We start from the raw sequence: 25,090 nt of genomic DNA on the forward strand, positions 1-25,090 counted from the left end.
TTGCTCAGAAACCTGCGGCTCCAGAGACACTAGTGGCTCTGTCTTCCTTATGTTGTGGCTCACTGTGCTTTGGGTAAAGAAACAATGCTTGATTCATGCCTTGTCTACATGTAAACGGGCAGTAAATGTCTTCGTTTTGCCCGATTTGCTGTATGTGGCCAGACTTTTTTTTTTTCATCAAAATCGAATGTTTCAAAACCTCTGGAGATTTGCCCAAGTTTTGTGGATGTGTGTGGTCAGCTTCAATGGGAATTTGCGTCATCGCGCTACTTTTTTTTCCCCACCAAAAAAAGCAAATACTTCAGAGGTGGAAGTTCTTTCTAATTGGACACATCAGTGTCCAACGTTCTTTCTGATTGGCCAGAATTTGCAACACTACTGCCGCCTGGGGGCTTGGCATGCTTGTACAGTACATGAATTTGAAACCGCACTTGGCGGTTTCATATAGACGCGACTTTTTTAAATAAACAACAACGACGAAGGGGAGTCTATGCGGATTTATGGACTACGTGGACGGATGAAGGTAATGGGTTGATAGGGCAACATCTTTAGGATGTGTTTGGTGACGTGACGAAAAGGGACGCGAGACAGCCAATCAGTTTTGGGGAGGTAGGAACAGGAAACGGAAATATAGTGTGGCCTTCCAGATAAAAGCAAACTTTCTGAGGTTTTTTTTTTTTTTTTTTGGTGCCTGAAGATTTTTTTTGCTGCTCTTAGCAACAGGCTTTGAGGTTTAGTTTACAAACACATTCCAAGGACGACAGAGATCCTTTACAACTAGTGCACAGGCCCTAATAAGGATAATCATAGAACAAGTCCAGTATGGATGTTTATTGGGATTTTAATGAGGCTTTATTAAGTTACATAAAGGCTTCCTCTCAGTGACAATAAAGACGATACGCTAGTGGTGTCTTGTTTCGCTTTTAACAATGTTAACATCAACGCTATTTAAAGGGCTACTAAGAGATGATTATTTCCACATGAAATCGATGCTACTAACCAGAGCTGGGCAGTCCATCGGTACTGACAGACAGCACGGCAGAACCGTATATTTGTCATTTTAATCCTTTAACATGTAATTTTACATCTGCTGGAAATTTCAGCTCCCTAGTGTTTTTTTCTCCATTGATTCTTTTATCGATTTAAATACGAATAAATCAAATTCATGTAATTGAGCAAAGCATTCTAGGATGCAAAGAGGTAATGCCATTCCAGTAACCTGATTGGCTCTTAGCCAGGAAATCCAAATTTTCCGATAAGAGATAAACAAAAAGTATTATCCGGGAAAACAAGATCTGTAAAATCTCTGCAACAATTATCCCAGACAAAAAAATGCAGGTAAAGCAGACATCTCATTGTCTCTGGGGATAGCATTTCATTTATAAAAATGCAAAGATGGACCAAATCATCTGCGAGTAAGATCCATGCATTTCTTTTTTCATAATTATTACTCTTTCTGAGTACGATTACATTGACAATTATTTCATCATAATAATAACAATATGAAATGCCACACATTCCGATACCAAAACGCAAAGGAGTGTCCTTGATGGCGGTGAAAACGGGGCATGCAGACGAGTGCGCCGACCCCTCTGTTGAGCAGATGGCACCTCTTCCCTTCTGGCGGATGAAATACTTTGCACGGGGGAAAAATATGTCATCGCCGGGACGGGGAAGGGCAAGCATCCAAGGAGCATGAGTGAACACCCACTAGTGATGACAGTTGATTAATATGCGTGTTTCAATATGCTTTAGAAATGATGAAAGCTACATTATTTTTCAAATCTGACCAGCTATATGGGAGTGATGTATTCATTTATTTTAAATAAAACACCTTATGCACAAAATTGGTTGGACTTATCTATTATGAAAGAATGCACAAATGAGTTTTAAAGGGAAAGCTCCATCGAGTGGATGCATATTGCAAGCCCAGCCACTACTGTAGCTTCTATTCTATGCTCCTTACAATGCGGTGCGCTCCGTATAGGAAAACGGTTTTAAAATGAGCAGATTATGATCCAGTGTGCTTTATAGTGCTGAAAATATGGTCATCGGAATGCTATGGTTACTGTCAAGAAAATACTGTCAAGACTTTCTCTTGAGGGAACTGTGTCTGATATTGAAAATAAAACTGAGCATTTTGAATTTTGAATTTTGAAATATTAAATCCACCCTTCCATCCATCCAAGTTCAAGAGTTTTTGTAAACTAGACTGAGCATTAAAAATGCATTTCCGTGTATAAAACTGAAATATGAATATTATACAGTAGTAACTACAAAAAAAACAAGCATGGATATGGTCCTAAAAATGGCAATAAATACTCTTGTGAAAAATGTGCGAATTCAAACAGCATGAAAGAGCTGATATGAAAGAGCTTCACGGCACTCGATTGGCGAAAAGATCTCTGCAGATTTTGTGAAAGCTTGACCTTGAAGGCGGCAGCGTGTCCTTGCCCGTGCGCGGGCCGACACCTGGGATGAGTTGAGAGCTCTCGGTGATTCACTGCAGCTCGTCCATCTCGCCGCTCATTCATGAATTATTCGCTCGCTCGTCACTTCTGATGTTCAATTTTTAAACTCTGAAAAGCGGGCCGGGCTGGCGGATTTTTTATCGTACGCCAGCTCCGGCTTTAGCTCACTCTTTTTCACAGGCGGGGGGTCCAAGTCTGGTGGTCCTAATCTTGTAAACATTGCTCCAAACATTGCCGTGTTTGGCAGTCTCCTGCTGGCACTCTTAAAAAAAAAATCACTCCTGAAGAGAGGATGCTGTGTTTATCCACAGGCAGTGCAAAGCTATGAAAAAAAAGGGTTTTTTTCTCCCCCCCACTGGCAGCTTTCACTCTTCTAGAAAGAATTTTGTGGAGGTTTTGAAGTGTGTCTGTGAGAATTATTCATACCGAGCTGCACCACAATACTAGTCCATCATTCAAGAGGTTCATCTCAATAGTTTTACCATCATGACCAAATGACGTAATGCACGTCCTCACGCTTTTGTCACTAAGCATTCAAACTCATTCACTGCAATAGGTTACTTGTTTACGTATTTCTCATAGTACAAGTTGAGGTTTTTTTTCATCATTTTCAACCTCCATTTTAGGGGGCTCAACTTCTAACCGTATAACTCAAAACAGACCAATTTTTTCCACATATCTGTTTCTGAATAACATAATTCGAACGGGAAACAAGTATTATAATGCCATTTGCAAGGCTTAAAATGGACCCCCGCCATATGAAATTAATTCGGAGTTGGGGTCGCACTAGAAAGCTATGCTAATTAGCTAATGCGTGTCAAACCGCAGGTAAAAACATCAAATTTTACAGTATATACATGTTAAAAATTAGTCACAAAATATATAGTATTACTTATATATAATCTTGAATGGCTCTGATGTCACTGTAAAGCTCGAAAACAAAATACTTACACAAAACTCCCTGTAGATGGCAGTGATTTACCATTGCAGATATTACATTGGATGAGTTTGTATGTGAATTTGCCCACCAACGTTTGATGAATTGGTCAAAAATGGCATCCCAATTATTTTGACCATCCACTGACCATGAGACGCTCAAAGATGGATTGATACTAACCGTTCTGCGCGAGTGCGGCGTTGGGTTCGTACTTGTCCAACAGCTGTTGGACCTGCTCGGGCTTGAGGGGCGGGTACAGGATCTCGTTGAGCCGCGGGTCTCGCTGCTTGTTGTTGATGAACTCCGTCATCTGCTCCACGCTCAGGTACGGACGGCTCTTTGCACCTCTGAAGCACAAAGAAGAAGAAACAAAAGGTAGGTAACGTAATATGCACTCGTGATAAGAATTTGATAAACAGGGATGTTTCTTTAATAGAGTCTTCATCAAGAATGTTCTTAAGAACATCAAAATGCTAAATGCTGAAGTCTTCAGCATTTAGCATTTTGATGTTCTTAAGAACGCGAATCAAAACAAAAATAAGAAAGGCTTGAAATTGAAAAATAAGGGATTGGAGGCTGCATGTAAGTTTACTGAAAGTTATTTTTGGGGATGGGTTTTTTTTGTTTTTAACCCAAAACGCTTTGCACTTTAAAAATATTTCACAGGGGGTACAGAAAAAAGGTTGAGAAACACTGCCATAGACAGCAATTACAAATAAATGGTTCTTAAAATTAACAAGCTGCTAAATTTTACTTGAAATAATGCAATCACTAGGACAATACATGACCTGAAATCCTCTGTGTGTATATTTGTGTGTGTGTGAGCGAGTGTGCGTGCGGGACAATGAATCAATTCCCTTTTGCGTCTCCAAATAGACTTGCCCTTTATCCCGCACTATCTGCCACAGCCTTGATTTCACTTTTTGTTAGGTTACCAAGGCGATGGCAACCCTACCAACTGATTGATGAAGAAAAAAATAAAAGAATTGAACATTTTACACGTCAGAGAAGATGTGGTCCAGCTCGGGCCGGGCGCAGATGTTGCTGAGGAACAGGTTGTACACTTCTGGTGTAAAATCTTCTTGGGGGATGGAGTCATTCTAGTTTGCAAAAAGACAAAATGTATTAAATTATGCAAAACTGTTGCATTATTATATTATTATTATTTATTTTTATTTATTTTTTTAAATCAGGGGTTGTGTCCCAGTACTTCAGCCCACAGCTGATTGTTTTAAAGATGTGTCCCAGTCGGCGGTATGATCCATTTCCTGTTCTCGGCTTATCAACACACCTACACACAGGTCAATGAGTCATTGTGTGCGCGCGTGTGTTTTTTTGTGTGATTTTTCTTTCTGGATTAACAGGCGGAGCATTTAGCTGTAATTACGAGCCCGAAGGAGCAGCAGCAAATCCCGGCAGAGTTTCGCAAAGCAACACGTTTGTTCCTGTGCTCCTTGTGCTAATTAGCTACTGCTCGCTCTACATATCTATATATACACGTGTGTGTGTGTGTGTGTGTTTATGAGAGTGAGCGAGTTTGTATTCCTTCGTGTTCATGGTGTTTGTATTAAGAGGCCATTCATTAGTCTTCTTTTTACGACGCATCAGCGCCGCCATGTAAGCAGTTGTCACCACTTTGCAAACATTCAAACTGGCACGTTTACTGCTTTTTAGAACCTAGACACATTTTTGGTGGATGGGAGTGGGGCGCTTTGAATTTCTCCTCTGCAACGAAAAGCAAGTATCACCATGATTGATGTTATTTGTTTGTATCTACCTAGAAAAAATATATTAATAGCACATTCATAAGGGAAGTCAACCCATTTGTAAAAAAATTACAATAACAATGAAAGACATTATTATGATGACTATTTTGCCTGAGGAAAATCAATTAAGAATAATTTGCAGAGGAATAATAAACACTTGTTACGAACAATTCCGCTTACGAAACGCCTCGGCACAAAAATATTGTCTCTAGTAACGGGAGAAAATTCAAGATACGTAATATGAGACACGAGACACCAGCGCTCGCGCCAATATGACCGCAATCTAATACGTTATCACAGCCTGTGATGTCTACCGTATTTGTTACAGTTTGTGATGCATTTTAATCATTTATTTATGTGCCTGCGTGCCCACAAACAAGACAATAGTTATTTGCATCGATGTTTACGATCATTTTACAAGCATTTTAGCAATGACATCACACAGGAAGCTCTTCGCATGACCCCCAACTAAAGTTCATTTACATGCTCAAAATAATCCAAAAAGTAAATACAATTGCCGAATCCTATGATTGTCACACTTTTAAAGATCAATGACATGAAAAGCAACAACAAAAGAATGACTCATGAAAACACTTGCTAAATGTTTAAGACAAATCCATAAGTCGAAAAGCCATGCTTTTGACGGGACGCTGGCGGTACTAGCTCGAGGGTTGGTGCACAAACGAGGGGGTGAAATGACATGCGAGGAGGGTAAAAATAAAGCAGTTGCATCAATGCGGCTCCCTCGGGTGCCTTTGTGTCATGACAAGCGAGGATGACTCAGACGGCGGGACTGACAACCGCATGAAAACCAAGGAGGGGGACAAGGAGGAGGAGAGACGAGGACAACAAAGAAGGGAGAACAGAGGAATGTTTTGGCGGCTTACTCTGCCGGAGGGAAGGTTGCAGTTTTCCAAGGCCGTCTCCACTCGCTTACGATCCGACGAGAACACTCTGAAGATGCTGCAGGGATGACACAAATGCATGGACGTCAGCCTGGAATTTGAGAATTCCTGAACAAGGACACAAACCACCTAGAAATGATCATCGTTTTGCCGATTAAAAAAGAATAACCATAATTTTGAAAAATGCATGTTTTTGGGGAGGTAAGGAGGACCTGGAAAAGATGCATGGGCATGGGGAGAACATGCAAACCCCACACAGAAAGGTCAGAGCCTGAATCGAACCCAGGACGTCTGAACTGTGAGGCAGATGTGCAACCACTCTTCCACCGCGCCACCATGTTGATCATTGATTTACAAGTTAAAAGCCAAATGTTTGCAAATGTTTGATTTTGGTTCAAAAAAAAAGATCACCCATCACCCATTTTTACATAAAAGTAAAGACTTCTAAAAGTAATTTTAGTCGAGTGACTGGAATTCTGAGCAATTGGACAATTTATTGTCTCTAGGACCAAAAATAATTATCGATTATAACAATTGCACACTGTGAAACAACATTTCTTTTTATTCTGGAATAATAATTTCTATTTAATGTTTATATTTATTTAAGATGCACCAACTGGAGCAGTGCTCCCAATTTAGTTGTATGCTAGCTATGTAATGACAATAAAGGCATTTCTATTCTATTCTATTCTATTCTATTCTATTCTATTCTATTCTATTCTATTCTATTCTATTCTATTAATCATTGTAAGCGCACTTTTTGCGCTTGCGTGGCGAAACTGACTCCCTTTCCTTCCTAGCGCTAGGCCGCTATGTAGTCTTAGTCTTTTAATTAAAGGTTTGAATTAATTGGCTCATTGCACTAAAAAGTGTCTAAATCCTGGCTCCCCGCTCACTTTTAATGGCGGCCATATATTCAGGGTAAGCACCGGCATAAAGCCGGCACGGGAGGAGGAGGAAGGAGAATGAGACGTCTTACTTCTTGACGGGGATTCGACCTTCAGGGTTCAATTGCAGCTTCAGTCGGGTATATCTGCACACGACAAAAAGCATTACGATCATACTTGAGCAACACAATGTGTCGTATGACTGACGTATATAAACGCTGGCGGTTACATGACAGTTTAGCATATGCAAGCTAATACCGGGCGGCGCTATAAATAGATGCAACAGGATCTGGGCCCTTAAGTGGCTGCTGGCTAATAATTCATATCTGCGACAAAGTTCACATCGTATGGCACTCGCGCTGCATTAATGCCACTCTTTTGGCCCCCGTTCAGAGTTTTTATTGAAAACACAGCAATGGAAGAATTATAATGTATGAAAATGACAGAGTAATGCTCGTTATCCATAATGATGCTGTTTTTTTTGTGGATGTAAAGAGACAAGAATGTTGATGTGTGTAACAGTTGGAAAAGTTGATGTATTTTAAAAATAACTATTTGGACTCAAAATTGACGTCCTGATCTTTTATTCCAAGTAGAGTTGCCTTTGCAATAAGAAAAGTCATGTGGACTGAGTCCATTTCTGCCAGTTTTGAAAACACGATGCACTCTGACATGCATAAATAAAAGTTAAAAAAAAAAAAAGAATTGCGCTCTCAGAAATTGGCTTAAAAAAAAAAAGACACCAATGAGGTCTAAATCGTTCTGTAATAAAAAAATTGCCAGGCTATAAAATTTTATTTCTTGTTGTTACTTTATTTAAAAAGCTAAATTAACTTTGAAGTTACTATACAATTGTATTCTGTTTTGCTTGAACAACATAAAACACGTGCTAAAAAAACAGAGTGATAACCATGATATCTTCTGATATTTATTTTCATGATTATTTGATGAATATTATCTTACATAAATGATTTAATGTCAATACTTTTTCCTTCAAATCCATAAAAGCAGGAACAAAAAGCGCTAACAGTCAATTAAAACTCATTTGCGAGCGTGGCATCCCATAGCAAAACATTGAAATTGTTAGCATGGCCTGCTCTTACACGTTAGCATCACGCTGGAGGACACAATCCGACAGAAGTCTGCCCAGCGCGCGTTGGGTCGATGGCCGCTTTTATTGTCTCATAAGTCAATTTGCCTGCTGTCAGGAGGGAAAAAAAAAAAAAAAAAAACGCTGCGTGTTGCTGGCCAATTCATATTTCAGGTCACTCCGGCCGAGAGGGATCGAACGGTGTGCTCGGAGAGGGCGTGGCGCTGATGCCTGACAACGATGTGTTTAAAAAGTCATTGGCCGGGTCACCGGCCACGCGCTACGCCGCAAAACGCGAGTCAACTGAGGTCTGCCTTTAATGGAGGCATGTGCGTGTCTGCGTGTGTGTGCGTGAAGAGATGACCTACGCTTTTTCCAGGCAGGCCTCTCTGGACATGTTTTGCACTAGCAGGTTGGAAGCCAGACTAAAAAGCTCCTCTGCCCATTCCTGTGGGGGGAATAAAACATACACACAAACCTCCAAAATAACTAAGAAAGTTTTGTACACAGTTAAACACAAGGGATGTAAAATGAGGTCTGCCGCAATTGTCATACACACGGAGCAACGATATCAAACAATTCCTCCTTCAATTGGCAAAGCATTGAGATGATACGCTGAAGAATAGCGGGAGTTGTTGCCATGGCGACCTGCCTTTGAATAAACTATAATAGCCAGTCAAGACAACAAATATTAAGATATTTTTAGTTTTAACAGCCCTATCTATACATTTTTAAGTCATAATTAGAGTAGTGAATAGGTCAATAAATCACAACAACAGAATTTCACAAGCATGTTTGTACAAGCAAGTAAAAAGTAAAAAGACTTTTGCATGATGACAGTCCAGGCTAAGCCAATCAGTGAAATAATTGAAAGGCTTGCAGAAGTTGCCCGCTAGCGCCACCCAGTGTTTTGGGATAAAATTTCTATCGCACCCCGTTTACGAGTTGAAAGGATTCGTGTCCAAAAATGATATTTCAAATTTTTAATGGCAGTAAATCAACCCACCATCGGCTAAATTTGGCACCCATAAGGGGTACCTCTTGACCTCCCGTTTGCAAGCATTTAAAAGGAACGGCTGCATGGCATGAAAGTTGTCATGGTTTGTGACGTTATGCAATGTTTTAGCCTCCACATACGAAATAAATAAAACAAAATTTTTTTTGGGAAGGGCGATAAAAAAATAAGTTTATAACCCTAAGGGAACCTGTGAGCAATGAATTGGAGAAGCGTTTCTCTCACTCTTGCTCACCTTTGCCGTCTCCTCCTGGAAGGCCATGAAGTTCAGGTACGTGACGTTGACCATGTCGGTGCCGCTCACCACCGTTAGCATCCTGTTCTCCATCTTTCCCACCAGCGTGCTGACGTCCAGCAGCTCCCGCAGTTTTGCCTCCTAGAAGACGCGTTTGGGTCAAAAACAAAAGCAGAGAATAGATGTTAAAAAGGGGTTAAATGCCATGAAAAGAGCAATATTGCATTGCCACCCTGTCACATGTAAAAGGTTCTTCTTTTCATTTTGCCCTTTATAGACATCAAGAGGTGAAAAGCAAGAGTGTAAGCGCTTAATTGTTGTGGTATTTAAAAGCAGACAGCATGTGAAGTGCTCACTTTTACGGCCTGGAAGACCACAAGAGCGAGCTTGGAAGAAAAAGACAGGCGTTGGCGACTGTAGCAGTAATGTATTTGCATCATGCTGCCAAAAGTACTTATAGCCCGGGATGCACATAACTAGTACAAAGGTACACGTGCAGAAATCATTGTTGTGTAATGTTGCGTGCTTCACTTCAAGCATTTGTACCCTACCTAACTTTGATGCATGACAACAACCGAGCCTGAGCTGAAATGTGGTGCAAGATTTACCGCTCGTGTCCTCAGCTAACTATCTTTTTTTCATAAGAATACAAAATAAACAACAATTACCTGTAAGTCAATTTTAAATCTTTGAAATCTAAAAATGCGATTGCTTCGTTGCGTTTTCTCTTGATCAATGCTGAAAACTAACCGTGGGTTCCGCCACGGAACGCAGCACCTTTTGCCAACAAAACCATTTGTAAGTTGATCCCATCTAAATGAAGAGTTCCGTAAAACTCCATTATTTCGTTGCTGGCGCTAACCCCTCCCCAATCAATCAGAACAATCGATGCATTTAACTGAACTTCACTTGCTCTTACACACTGAGCAATTTCAATGCTTGCAGTTCAGTGTGTTGCACCCCCCGCACACACACAAACTCAGACACCCCCCCCCCAAAAAAAACAAAGCACCCTGGCAAGGTTCCAGCTCTCCAGGATTGACTCTGGGATGCGCATGGAGAAATGTAATTGTCTGAGGAGGAGGAGAAGGCAGTAAAACAAATATACATTTAAACAGCTCATCTGCGTGGAACACAGCCTATTAGAGAAATACAAAATACCTCTGAGGCGGAAAAGAGGAGGAATAAGACGCCTTCTCTCTCTGTGGACCGGCATACCAAACAGTCGCTTAATTAACAACAACAAAAGGTCTCGTGAAAGCTTCGCGGGGAAAGCAAACGAGCTGCGCTAACCGAACGGATCAAACAAAGAGCTTTGTGTCCTGCCAGGATGGCCAATATGGAGCGTTGCCCCCTCTTGGCGCCATTTCCAGAACCCCTCCAGCCTACTTTTCCCTTTTGGCCATCCGGCCGATAATCAAAAAGCCGGATGATTACGGCCAGGGAACCATCGGTCTCGCCGACCATCAAGCGAGCCATAAAAAAAAGGTGGGGGGTAGGGGTGGGGGCGGTTTCAATTTGCTAAAACGCACCGCCGCCAAGAAGAAGCCATTAATGGTCCCTTGTGACGTGTTAGCTCATAGCAGGGACTGACCAAAGGAAGTGGCAACATGAGGAAAGTCACGGACAAAGAATGGCTGAAAGCCGTGGGAGTGAAATGTAATTTGCGCCGGGGTATTGTGAGTTACGGTGTGTGGCGGGAGCCAAACGGTGGGCGGGGTGAAAGGACGGGATAGGATGGGTCATTGAGCTGAAATAAAAGCAACGGGATGGCCGGATTCATCAATTAATCAATCGGAAGGCTCATTGCTAGTTCGCTTTAGTGAGACATTGCGTGGGCGCACTTGCTGACGGCGTTGAGAGTTGCTTACAAAAACCATTTTTAGGGGAACAAGCTCATCAAACTGCCGATTGACTCTGATGATTATGAGTGCTATTTTTTATTAGGTTTCGGACGAGATCGCGTACGAAAAGATGTCACGGGATTTCTCGTCCTTGCGCAGCGTAAGATCGATTTTCTTTTGGTCGGTGTTTTTGCAATGAAGTTTACATGAGAAGGTGCTGCTTGATAATGCTCTGCACAGCATGTGACTGCTCTGCTTGACGGTAAAACATGCCAGCAAATGTGGCGAGAAGCCTAACTCCAAAATAATGAACATTACCAGATCAAATAATTTATGGACCGAAACGCTTTGATATGCTTTTATTTTGAAGTTGTTTCAGGAAGCACGTTGCAACAATGGCTTGACAAAATTTGTGGTTGTCTAAAATCTTGTTTTGTCATTTAAATTATTAGTATTTTATTAAAATAAATGGATTTCTAAATGTATACATGTATTTATTTTGAATTATTATAATTATCACAATATCATTATTATATTATTTATTTTTATTTATTACGATTATTTTATTATAATTATTATATTATTTATTTTTGTTTATTTATCATTATTATTATTATGTGTATTTTAATGATTATTATGTAACAATTTTTTTTATCGTCTAGACCATGAACTGGCAACCTTTAACAGTCAAAAAGCATTTTTGACCCGGTCCTTTATTCCATCTGAAGTGAAGATGTTAATCATTAAAGAAGCAAGCAGCGCGAACCAACGTCCGTGTTGACAAAGGGGCATTGAGATGAGTTTTATTCAGTGTGAAGAATTCATCAAGTGCTCCAGTTTGTTTACTTACCTGTGTTATTTTATTTGGAATATTTCCTGTTTACGTTCTCTGTTCGTCATTTTGCTTTATTTAGTATGAAAGCCACATGTGGAGCCGCAGGTCGCTGACCCTTGACCTAAGAAAAAGTGCTATCTAACTTCCCTAGTAAATATTTCAATACAAAACACTTGTGTCCCGTAAATATAAAAAGATCAATTGAAAAATAGGAAGTACTTCCTTTGCGCTTGCGTTGCCCGGTACTCGGGCAGAGCGAATGCTAATCCCGCCCTGCTAAGACAACTTAAAAACCTTGCGATTCACACCCGCGCTGTGGGAGCTCCAGATCCTTTTTTCTCCTTCGCCTGCTGTGGGTGTGTAGCTGAGCTTTAAAGCTTCTCCGCTGATCAAACGGCCTATTTAATTGCGTGGAAACCTTTCATACTGCGTACGGGGCGAGCGTCTCTAGTGAGCTCGTCGACAACGCGAACAAATCTCCGGAAAAAGGATGGGGAGGAAGCCGAACGAGATGGGAATCTTTTATCGCGGGTCATCCGTTCCCCTCGGGTGTACGGCGACGCCCCCACCTCCTGAAGGCTGCACGTTTGATCGTTCTCATAACTCAGCGTGACCACCACCCGCGGGAAAAGTTCATGGGTCATGGCCGCCGAGAGATACGTGGCTTACACAGATGGATGGTGATCTGTTCACTTTATCGTCTACACCGATTGCCAATTTTCCCAATTAATCAATTCAGGAAATGTAGTTGAGGGCCCTAATCTGTAGTGATCATAGAATCTTCAGTTAGATAATGGCGAAATAGCCCATCTACCAGACGTTTGTTCAGGTCGTTTTATTTGTACATTTTTATTTTACGTTTCCAGTGATCTTAGCATCATTTACAAGTCCAAGAGAGCAATAATATTTATTTTGAGGATGTAAGTTTGCTTAAGTTTAGTTTGAGGTCTTTCCACTGAATGTGTAATGAGCATAATGATCTACATTTAGAATGCATAATCCATTTATCCAGGTATGTTGGCGAGAGTAATATAAAAGCAATGCAATAGTAGTTTAACACCTTACATTTCAAATACAGTAATATTATAATGTAGATAATTACTTTGGAGTGACAGTAATAAGTATTAAATAATGCAATGGGGTTTTGAAGTCACTTCTCCAACACCGTCAGTGACATCATATACCGTATATTCCTACCAAAAACCACACAATAACATCAATATGACACCAGGGCTTGAGAATCTACTCCTACCCAGGGTTTTTTTTTTTTTTTTTTACTAGTGGTTGCATCGGACAACGCTCCTTTCGCCATATGAATAAACGCATGACTTCACGGTGAATTTGGTATATAAAAAATGAATGGATGGATGTTTCAAGAACCAGGGGCCTGCGGGTACGTCACTTATGTCATTCCTTAAATGTCAGCACTTTCCTCGTTAATGTATGCCGACAGCCGCCCGTCCGTTTCACGTCTCGGGGAATCGGCCGAACGTCGGTTCTGCTTGTGATGGAATCATCTAGTGACGCACTCCAGAGCTGAACGACGTGAAAATGTGAAAAATATATTTCTCAAAAGAGCAGTTATGTAAGCAATGTATTCCTCATTTTTTGGTCATGAATAATCTAATGACAGCCTGGCGCCAATTTATTACAGTCATTTCTCACGCGGCCGGACAGCCGCCAAGGCGCATGGATGCCTTCGGGGCAGCAGGACTTCACACATGCGATACATTGGTCGTCAGTGGGCTTGAGTATTAGGAAATGTTCAACCTATACGAAGTGAAAGGTGAACACTTTATGTTGCTTGCGCAACAGTTTTTGAGTCTTTATGGACTTGGCTTTGCGCATTGGGGCGCAGTCGTCCTGGAAGCCTAAGGATCAGGGTTTGTCTAACGGTTGACAATTTAGGGTTAGGTTGAGGGTTATAAGAAAGGTCAGTTAGGTTGGAATGTTTTGTTAGAAATAAGGATATCTGATATCATCTAGTGTTTTCCTGGAAATTTTTGGAAATTATTGGCAATTTTCCATGCTATTACTTTGTAATTTCTAGTTTCCGATTGTAAAACTGTAACAAATACAATGACCGACAAAAACCCATCTTCTGGCATCACTCGGGTAATTTGGGGGGGGGGGGATAGTGGGCCACAAGTTAAAGTGGGTGACGGTTCAGGTTTAGGTGGAAGTTAGGGTTGAGGATTAGGATTAATGTATGAGATCAAGAGTTAGGTTTAGATGCTAGACTTTTGGTTATTGTTGGGGTTTAAGGTTAGTAGTAGGTTTTTAGGGTCGCACTTTGGTTGAGACTTTGGGTTAGGATGAGGTACGATTGGGATTAAAGGTTAAATTTAGGGACAGGCTTCAAGGGTTAGGGTTAAAGTTAAAATTAGGGTTTGGGTAGAGTATTAGTTTATGAATTCAGGTTATGGTTTTGTGTTGAAATTGAGGTCGGGGATTTAGAGTTATAGGTGTAGGCTGAGTGTTACATTTTATAGAAAATTACCTTCCCTGTTTTTTTCCCCCTAAAATTGAGCCATCCATCTAAAATTCCTATAAAAAAAAGAAGTACATTGTCCTTTGAGAACAACCCTTGATTGAATTAGTCGATTATAAGCGAAGTATTTAGTCCACGGCGTGTCACACCAGGAGCCGGCAGAGAAGCTAAAACGGGAGAACAAATGAAACGACACCTCTTCCCAGGTGCACATCAAGCAGAAAAGCGACTTAATTGACCGTGGGTGTTTACCTGCCAATCATCACCATCCCCATAAGTAAATCATCTCCTTTAGCTGTCACTAATCTGTCACAAAGGACTTCTTCATGTACTCTTGTCATTCTTTTCGATAAAGCGCTTCACATGAAATTCTGTTGAGCCAGATTTCATCCAAAAATATTTTTATTATCTTGGCGGCGCAGCATTCCGCGGTCAAAGCGGCCCAGAGTGTTTTGACCATACACACGTGACGGCAGCGAGACTTTGAGGGGAATAAAGCTGCGGAAACAGGGAGGAAATTGGAACATTTTACACACAGATGGCAAATGTCCCTTTTTTATGTGCGGTTATGTAAGGAAGTGCAATAATACAGCACCGTGAGGCCCATTACAAGGCCCTTTTCAACATATAATTCCATCATAGTTGAATTCACTTTACAAGAACTAACAATGGACACAAACATGTTCCATCTGTGTAACACCAGGGTGGATCATTCTGCTGGATTACGTTGCGGGTCCAGTCTCAACATTTCTACTGTATATTTTTAAATTCTATTAAAATATGCAAGGTGCTCCAGGGTTGATTATATTGTTTTAAATAACCGTCATTAGAAAAAGATGTTGCTAGGCATGTTGTTTGGGTAAGATTTATGGCCTAGACCAGTTGCAGTAGGGCTATTTTATCAACTGTTATATTTTTTCACAAGAGCTTTATTTTTGGAAGCTACTGAACAAGTTATACTTTTAAAACGGGAATTAATATCATTTGGTGAGCTAATCTTATGTTGTCTTTCAAAAAATACAGCAAATATGACAAAAACAATGTCTGTAATGCAAAAAAAATGCAACCCCACCAACCTCAAACACACACACACACGCACACACACACACACACACACACACACACACACACACACACACACACATATATGTATACCTTTAAATAGACAAAATTCAAAGATAAAAAAATTATATACCCAAGCTTTTTCTCCCGATTCTGATCAGCTGTCTGTTTTTGGGCCAGCCTTTCGCTGTTGCCATTTATTTTTGACCAAATTTCTATCTTCTTGTAAATAGCTTTTTGTTTTTTGTAAATACGCCATTTGTGTATATATCCTCCAGCTCTATTTTAAATTTTGTAAATAAACTACTCTGCTGTTCTGTCAAACTGTAAACACCGCGAGTTTACTATTTACACTGCCGTGACGCAAATCCCGATTGTGATAACAGAGAAAAAAAGAATTGTGCCCCTTGAACCAGGCCCTGTTAATCCAAAAATTACATTAAGATCAAGGGCAAACAAGATAAATGGTTTATACTGCAAATAAAGTTTCAAAGTGACAGAGAACCCCCCCCCGAAAAAAAAAAGAATTAAAAAAACATCATTTCCACTGAGAGCGCTTGGCCTCCAGGCAAAGTCGTAGAGGCGGAAAGGGGGCAAGAGGGCTGCGTTTGATGAGGTGGAAGCGCTCTACCTGCCGCGCACACTTCCTGCATGTCAACTCCATCAGTCTCAACACATGCACACACAGGCCTCATTACGGGATCACACAAAACCAAATCGGCGAGACTCGGTCTTCCGCGCTTGAGCGGAGCAGTTGCGTAATGACATGCGGCGCTCCCAAATCTGAAGGCTGCGCGATTTCATCATGTTAGCAGATGCTGAAAGGTGATTGGGAACAATTAGGATAATATTCTTTGCGTTACCTATAACCTATGCGGCGTTGGTCTGTTTGTTTCTCCGTTGCGGCTGTGTAATTACTGTAGCTACGCCACAAAGCTCTATCATCTGTGTGTATTGCTTGTACTTGATATTGTGTTTGAACGCCACCTGTTCCTGTTTGGAAAACGATCATGATTAAGAGGGAAATATGACTGCGCAGGCACCCGTGCCATGGTAAACAGCAAAGATCGAAACGGGACCGCCATCAATCAAGATGCTGGTTAGAAATAGGTGGAAGAGAAGTCCTTTTTGTTAAAGTATAAAATCTGTCACTCCACAGACGAGGAGGTTTCAGGCATCATCTGCCAATAATAATCCCCTGACATCTCTCCCTAAAAATCGTCTCATTGAACGACAAAAGTGGCCTTAACAAGCTGATTGATTGGTATGCAGGACGGTGCTTTCACTAAGCAGAGTGGGAAAGAACAACCAGGCACAGAAAAAAAAAAAGGCACAAAACCATTGCACAATGTTTTCACACAGGCAGAAAACAACATACCCTAGAAATGACTGTGAAAATAGTTCGAATTTTCACATCTGAAGTGGTTTATGTTAGACCCACCAGATGGTGACATCCATCCATCAATCCATTTTCAAGTGCCGGTCATGCTAACAAGGGTCGCAGGCTTACTGGTGCCTATCCCAGCTGGCTTGGGGCAGTAGGCAGTAAATTAGTTGCCAGCCAATTGCAGGGCACGCAGAGACAAACAACCATTCACGCACCAATCATGCCTTAGGGCAATTTAGAATGTCCAATACACCTGCCGTGCATGTTTTTGGAGGAAGCTGGAGAGAACCCACATGGGCTCGGGGAGAACATGCAAACCCACCACAGGAAGGCTGGAGGTAGATTTGAAAAGTGCCATATCAAATGACTAGTGTTTCTGTTTAAGGTTTGAAAAGTAGTAAGAAATGTAATGTAATGTGATGTAATGTAATGTAGTGTAATGTGCTTATCTGTATTTGTTTGTATTTGGTAACCACAGCATCCACTTCAAGGCTCCTCCCACCTGTGGTCCCTTCTGAAGGTTTCTGATTTTCCCAAATTTGGAGTTTTGGAGTTTTTCCTTACCCTTCTGGAAGCTTTGATCCGAGGATGCTGTTGCGTAATTATGATGAAAAGATGTCTCTGTACGACTTCTTTTTTTGCAAAAAAAAGTCTCAATATGACTCCTTTCAGCACCTTTGAGATTTCGGTGATTCAGAGCTACACAAATAAACTTGATTTTGACTTGATTTGACGAACTCTCTAAATCCACTCAATCAAAGAAACAGTAAAGTTTCCGCACTGGAAGCTATCAAAGCGCTTCGACTATAAAATGCGTAGAAAATGCCTCAGACTAGCTTATTATCTGCCCTACAAATTATGGAGCACATTACTCAGGCGCTGAAGAGGTCTTAGTGTAGTAAAAGAAACAACGAACAGGTGTGAGATTAAAAAAAAAAAAAAGTGCTGATAGGACACTATACACTGCAGCCATCCTTCAAAGCGAATCCTCCTTGTTGGCGTGCTCTTGGTATTCCGTTCCTCACACGCTCACCCACTCGCTCTGACTCATCCGCATCAATTTTCGAGCTAGACAAAGCCCATTTGGCCCAAGCTGTCTATCAAGCGGGTGATGGTGGGCACTTAAAACAGCTAGCGGGCAGTAGAAAGTGGCAGGTACATAACTACAGTAATTACTCGGCACTCTTGCGGCGCACTCATTAACTCAAGGCGGCAAAACGCTGACAGAATGCTGGCGGCGGCAGTCATCTCAAACCGACAAAATTAACACGCTGCCCGCAAAAATTTGGGAGCAAATGGCACAAAATGTATACATGTATTAAAAATGTAGTAGAAAATACCATTTGAAGAATATCTTCCATATAAAATGATGTTGTAAATGGTATAAGGGTGCACAGACAGTGTCATTTGTCTCCATATTTCTCGTCCAATGTACAGGAAGTCTCCACTTTAAATATCCGCATCCTTCTAGCTTTTTCTATTTTGCCGAATGTAACACGTTGGCCTCTCGTGATGCTACACAGCCCTCACCGCTGAGGAATGTGTCCCATTAAAAAAAAAAAAAAAACACTCCTGGTGCAAATGATGAAAAAAATGTCACGAGGGCCAGTATCTGCTTAGTGTCCTGAATGCATAAGTTGGAACATTGGGACACAGAAGGCTGTTTTGTTTGCGATGGAAAGGATTCAAGGGGGGAAGTGGACATATGCTTCCTCCATGCTGCATCACCAGTGGGGCACAGTCAACAGCTTGAGGGCTGCATGGTCAATTATTTACTTGGAGACACCATGGTGGACTCTCCCTAAGGGACCCTAGAGCACGACTAGGGGCTAAAAAGAAAAAAGATTCTTTTGCCAGTCATTGAGGTGTGTTTTGTGGATGATTTGGACACAAAATGTTACACTGTGCTTTTGGACTATAGGCTATGTGTGTATGAATATATGACAAGTTTAGCTCTTTAAGTTCCATCAAGCAGTCAAGTGGAGCGAATCAGCAACATATCAAGTTGGTTGCGGAGGGTTCAATCTAAATAAGGTGCATAAAACGTCCATGCTTCCGGTCTGCGTGTTTCACATCTATTTTTACATTATCCATGCTCGTCATGTGGGCGTACTTTACAGTATGTGCATCTGTGCCTTCGTGGTTGCAAGGTAATGTATTGGAAAGAACAACATGGTCTAAAACCCAAGTAGTGACTAACAGTTGATAACAGTAGGGAAGATGAACATGCTTTATGGCAGTGCTTCTCAATTATATTTTGCCAAGCCCCCCCCAGGAAATAAAAAAGGTTCCACCCCCCCCCCAACTCGACACGTTGACAATAATGTATATGTATGCCTTAACCTGTATCCTTTTTAACATTAACAAAAGAAAAAAAGCAGTATAAATAAACAGTCAACAACTGTTAATTATTTTTTACAGCATTTATACGGGTTACAGCTTAGTCTAAAACAGAAAAAAAAAGAGTGCATCAAACGCCTGAAATTAAAACAAAAATGATGACGATTCCTATTTTAATACAATTACACTTCACATGACTAAAATAAAGCCTTTTCCTTGGGGTTACACATGTTATATCGAAGAGAAGGACTGTTGGGATGTTTCAGATGCGACTAAAAAACATTTGTGTCGAAGTGTATATGTGTGAGGATTTTTTTCCTTTTGTCCAAAATAGCTTAATGTCACTCAAATTACCTATTTTGAAACAGAAAAAGAATAAAAACAAAGGAGAGACGAACTGCTTGAAAGTTCTACAGCTGAAGGAAAGGCAATTATTGTCTACCAAGTGCAGTAAAGACCAACACAGTCAACAATTGTCAAAGCCAAAGAAAAAAAAAACAAATCTCACCTTCTGCAAAGTCATCATGGACCAAGCTGATGGTTTTTCATTAAAGGCAATGTGTTTTGAAAGCAATCGTGTGCTTCAAAGCTCTAATGAGCTCTGCAAAAGTGATATTACAGCTCGCATTAAACAAACTTTCTCAAACGTTCACATTTTATCCCTGCTCGTTTATTTTTACCTTTATAGGACAATGCAACCGCCACAGAGCCATAACAATGCCATAAACTAATTAGGCCATATAAGGACTGTTCATTACGGCAGAGGTGTTTTATTGTCATCATCATTGTCGCATCCCTAATTGGAGAGCTGTCATCTTGTGTGAGACACGAGGTGTCCCGCTAGATTCACTTTATTTTTTTATTTGTCAATCTGCGTAATAAGCCACCAAAATGATCACATTCAGTCTTAATTGGGCCTTTGAGGAGGCGTACAATGTTGGAAGGGCCTGGCTTTTCCTACCCGTGCAAGGATTTATGCCTGCAGTCACTAGTTAGCAATTAGCCATTATGAGCTGCTGCGTTATGAAGACAGCCTGCTGTTTTGGACATCCTCAAGCCATCTGCCCCCGCGGCTTGGCTGGGCCGCCACGCGGACTCACAAAAGGTGAGCCAAAGGAGGACCGTGAGTTTCAACAAACCTTGGGATCATTTCCTGCAAAAGGGTGCGGGACGGATCCATAAGCCTCGACGGCTCATTTGCGGCAAAATGCCACCTATGGAGAATTTGTCTTTTGATCGGGTTGGTTGTTAGTCCGTTGGGGAAGATGATTATCAGGCCAGGCGGAATGAAAGTACAAATGGCAGACATAGAGAAGATGTGTGTGGATTTAAATATACAATATTGTTTTTGAAATGAAGTAAGGGGCTCTTGAGGTTGTTTGGAATCTGCATCAGAGCTTTAGCTCATTTCAAGCAAAATAAAATAAATAAATAACCGCAATTAGGCGACTGTTTGACAGAACGATGGAGAGATATACGGGTTGACCGTAAGACCGATAGACAGAACCGTTGTCAGAGTGGCTGACCAATAACAGATAGACCCACCGGGCAGCACACAAACTGACTATCAAACTGACAGATGGACGAACCAAAACAATAAACTAAGACCAACCCAAAGACACCGACAGAGACTGACAAAATGGCTGACAAACCAGCCCACAGGGAAACAAGCTATTGATCTTACACAACTACAACTATTTCAATGAATACTTTCAACGGAACGCTATTCTCATTGTAAAAAGCACTTTTTATTCCACGGCCCTTTAATTGGGCCCTTGGGTGTACCGAATGAAGTGGCCTGTGAGTGTTTAAAAAGTGCTTTAAAAAGAAGCCCTACAGAAAGAGAACTAAACATTTGCCAGCGTTATCGACTCCTTTCCAAGTCGTTTTGAAAAAAGGAAGTGTGTTTTCGAGCCCACGGAGAAACGACACATTCATTTTTCCATCCTCTCCTGAAATTTACAATAGGAAACTAAATAAGCCTGTGGACATGCCGGTGTGCTTGGACAGGGTTTTTAAAAAGGTGGCCTATCTTTTAATGTCTCCCTGCTGGAAAGGGCACTATAACACAAACAAGTACTAAAACACACACACGGTGTCCACTGAAAGTGATCATGGTGCTGGCGTGCGACGCTATCGCCCACGCCTCACCTTTGTGACGAATGGCTGGCTGATGTGCCGGTGGCAGCAATTAAAAAAAAAAAAAATCCCAAGAACGGAGCCATCATTTCATTCATCCCTCACAAGCGCTCATCCGTTATAAAAGACGGACGATAACAAGGCGGCGCAAAATTCAAGGGAAATATTGATCATCCCTAATTAAAGCGCGGCCTATCGGTGGAGGAAACGTGATGAAAGTCGGCCGCCGGCGGTGCGCTTATGTAACTGCGAGCGAGCATCACCTCTGAGGCCACGATCATTAGCGTCGCACCTTTAGCGCCGCCGTCGTTAAAATGACTCTCACTTTTCAATCAATGCGATGAAACACTTTAAGGCTTTTTTTTTTTTGCTGCCAATAAAAAGCAAAGCACTTTCTCAAAAAAGCCCTCCAGGAAATAAGTATGAAAAAATACGTTTTGATGCCCTCCCAATGTCTGCCGATGGCAGATGCCCCATTATTAATCAGGCGGGAAGTTTGGATGTTAATGAAACAAAATCCATCCAACTGTGTGTTCACAGCAACAAAAAAAAAGAGGGAAGAATAAAAATGATAATAACTCAGGTGGCTTTATCGCAATGAAAATCCATTTCATTATCTCATCTTCTCCAATTACAGCAGACGACCGAGAGGAACAGAAGAGAGGGTAGGCGGGAAGCCACCGCGCACCGTAGAACCTCGGCCGCCCTCTTAACTCCGGTGCTCGTCTGCCGTCGGTTTCCGTGGTAACAAACCCGGCGGATCGCGCGCAGCCGGCGTGTTCCGATCCGTCGTGGAGAAAGAGCGAACGCTGCCGTTGCGTTTGTGATTTGTGAAAATCTTTTCGATATGAAATGCGCACAACAAGTATAAACGGGCTCAATTGGTTTGAATGATTGCGGTCCAGCGATTGTAGACAAGGTTAGCAAACAAGTCTTGTAAATGAAAAGTAGAACGGGACAACTGAGTATAATGTCTGGTAAACAGGTATGTTAACATTCTACTCAACATGGAAAAAGTGAGTCTTCTGTAACCGAGGACAACATCTACCTTCAGAGGAGTCTTAAACAGAAGAAAGGGCATGTTGACTCGGTTCTAAGTTAAAGTGATTCTTCATAAAGACGGGTTTCAGGGTTAGCAAGCAAATTTCTGAAATGCAAAAAAAAACTAGTAAATATATACAAATAAATAAGTTAAAAAAAGCTTACAATCTTAAAGAATGTACACAAGGTCCAATGTTAGAGCTAACGTTCTAAACACAGACAAATGGAACGCAAAAAAAGGCCCCAGGCTAAGATCAATCTTTAAAAATTCCAAAATTGGGTAGGGACTTGATAAAAGGGACAACCTGATGTAGACAAGTTCCTAGATTTCAGGGAGTCTACCAAATACAGAAAGCGTCCATGGTTAGAATCTGCTGATTGTAGACAAGGGGGACGGTGTTGGGACAGTAATTTTTTTATGCTGACATGCTCACTGGTTAGTAATTACAACTGTATACAAGATTGCAGTTTGGGATACTGAAAGAGGGCAAGATCTTAGATCTGAGTGTCCTGACTACAGACTAAATCTCATTCAGAGTGAGTCTATCGAATGTAGATAAGTTCTCATGGTCTGCTCAATAGAACATAGACCACGCCCCAAATTACACTGCCCAGAACGTTAGACAAGGTTTTTGGTTTGTAGGTAAGTCGAGTAACTAAGAAAGGGTCCAAAGTTTCATTATATGGAGCAAACGTGATTGAAGCGGATCACCAGAATCACCAAATCTACACAATGCGCTTGACTTGAGGCTCTTTGTAGAATACAGACAAAGTCAGGTTAAATCTTCTAACAAAAATAAGATCCAAGGTTCAAGTGATTCTAACAAATGGAGACTGACAATGTTAGTGATAGTCTACTCAGTCTGGACAAATGCCGATGTTTTCAGTAAATAGATTTTGGCACAGACCTTGGTCCGTATTAAGACAGAAAAGAGAGCCTATTATCCTTCCACAGGTGAGCGTTGGCGCTCTATTGCAGCAAATACTTTCCTCAAGCAAGTTCAAAGATGCGCAGGTTGGCAGGGACATATTCAGGGGAAAAAAATGATTCTTCTGACAGGAACAAGGGCTTACAAAGACAAATAGCGCCCGGTAAAATGCTGACTTTCAATCCAGTGCATATTTTTTTAAATCTGTCCCGTACACTTCTTGCTCATTGGATCGTCTCCAAGGTTTGTCAAGGTCAAGCTTTGCCGTGTTTAACAAAATGTCACGTTGAATTTTATCATCGTTTTGATGCCCACACTCCGCAGCTGGAGGACAAGTTCAAATACCGGTTTCGTTTTCTATGAGGGGAGTAGTTTACAGAAGTTTCTGACCTTCAATCCGCAAGACTACATTTGCCCTTTTGCGAACCCCGCATCGATCGTGAGGCTGTTTGTTTGTCCGTTGTCCTCGTTAGCTTTAATAAGGCTCACGGTGTATTTATATGGTTTGCGCATTTCAGAACACTGAGACAAATCAATCGGCGTGCCGCAAATTCTTCACGAGGGCTTAACGCAGCTTTTGCGTTTGCAAAAGCGATTTCCCTGTTTGCTTCCTTTGGAAAACAAACTGAGATATTCAGGAAGTTTGAAGACAAAGTAAGAGTCTGTTGGAGACATTCCGAAAGTGGGGGTGGCGGGAGAAACAGGTGCACCATTGTGCTCCCGCGGACCTTTTCTTCGCCGAGATAGTAATCTGCGTCCATCGTGCCGCTCTCCATTTCATGTTGTGTGGCGGAGCGGCGAGCATCAGAGGCAGAAAGCATCGCCTTCCATTTCTCGCTAGGCGCTAATGGCACAGAGGAAGGATTCATCTGAGTCATTGACCGAAGGAGAAAACCGCCAAGCCGGTCAATCACGCTAACCTTTTCTCCGCCACTTCTGCCCATTGGCCCGTTACTGCCGAGGAGCGAGAGGTCGCGGATTCTTTTACGGGAATCGATAATCCATGGAATCTTTTCATGTAATCTGCACCGACGGTAGCGCAGTCTGAAAAATTGAGGTCGCTGGAGTTCACTCGCCACGAAAATATACCCAAGAAAATATTCACCGTGTTTTGTTTAGCGTCAGACCAGCAAGAGCTTGAATGCTCAGATATCGATCTTGTCGGCATCTTCGCATCACGTGAACAAGTGTTGCAAGTCTCCAGATCGTTCTTGTTTGGGTTTTAACAAGAGCTAGGGCAATGAATCGCATTGATTCAATCAATCCGTAAAAATGAATGAATTGAAAATTTCTTGTATTTTGACCAAGATTTTGCATGATAGAATGCTGGAGGGGTAGTTTACAACCCTTGTTTACATTCATTACAAGCTACTTTATTTAGGTTCTGCACAAGTGGCAGAATGCTAGATGTGTAGTTTACAAGATGTGGTTACCTTAACTACTGTATATTCCGCACCATACGGCACATATGTTAAGTTTGCACATAAGAATTTTACACAATTTTGGGATTTGCACAAAAGGTGCACAAGAAAGATGGGCGCATTGTCATTTCTTGTGAAAATTAAAGGCTTTCCTTTGGGCCTTATGGTACGGAAAACGTGGTACTTAATTGTAGCATTAAGGGTTTTGTGCACCGTATTGCTAGCTACCTATTTTTCCACAAAGTATAAATGCTAAATGTTGACTGCTTAGCAGGTCCGCCTCACAGTGCAGAAG

At 41.4% G+C, this 25,090-nt stretch overlaps 1 protein-coding gene across 1 annotated transcript in view; it reads right to left on the reverse strand.

Annotated features, from left to right (window-relative positions):
• Positions 1 to 25,090, reverse strand: part of plcb1l (phospholipase C beta 1-like) — a 77,087-nt gene that overhangs the window by 21,870 nt on the left and 30,127 nt on the right. The window contains exons 4-9 of the mRNA XM_088403232.1: positions 9,307 to 9,447; positions 8,425 to 8,504; positions 7,059 to 7,112; positions 6,062 to 6,137; positions 4,408 to 4,508; positions 3,589 to 3,755 (exon numbers count right to left, since the gene is read on the reverse strand). Of these exons, the coding sequence (XP_088259358.1) occupies positions 3,589 to 3,755; positions 4,408 to 4,508; positions 6,062 to 6,137; positions 7,059 to 7,112; positions 8,425 to 8,504; positions 9,307 to 9,447 (619 nt within the window). The remainder of the gene's footprint in view (positions 1 to 3,588; positions 3,756 to 4,407; positions 4,509 to 6,061; positions 6,138 to 7,058; positions 7,113 to 8,424; positions 8,505 to 9,306; positions 9,448 to 25,090) is intronic.

The sequence above is a fragment of the Hippichthys cyanospilos genome, chromosome 20 (genome assembly GCF_059441005.1).
Source record: "Hippichthys cyanospilos isolate Australia breed blue-spotted pipefish chromosome 20, RoL_Hcya_1.0, whole genome shotgun sequence".
Taxonomy (NCBI): Eukaryota; Metazoa; Chordata; class Actinopteri; order Syngnathiformes; family Syngnathidae; genus Hippichthys; species Hippichthys cyanospilos.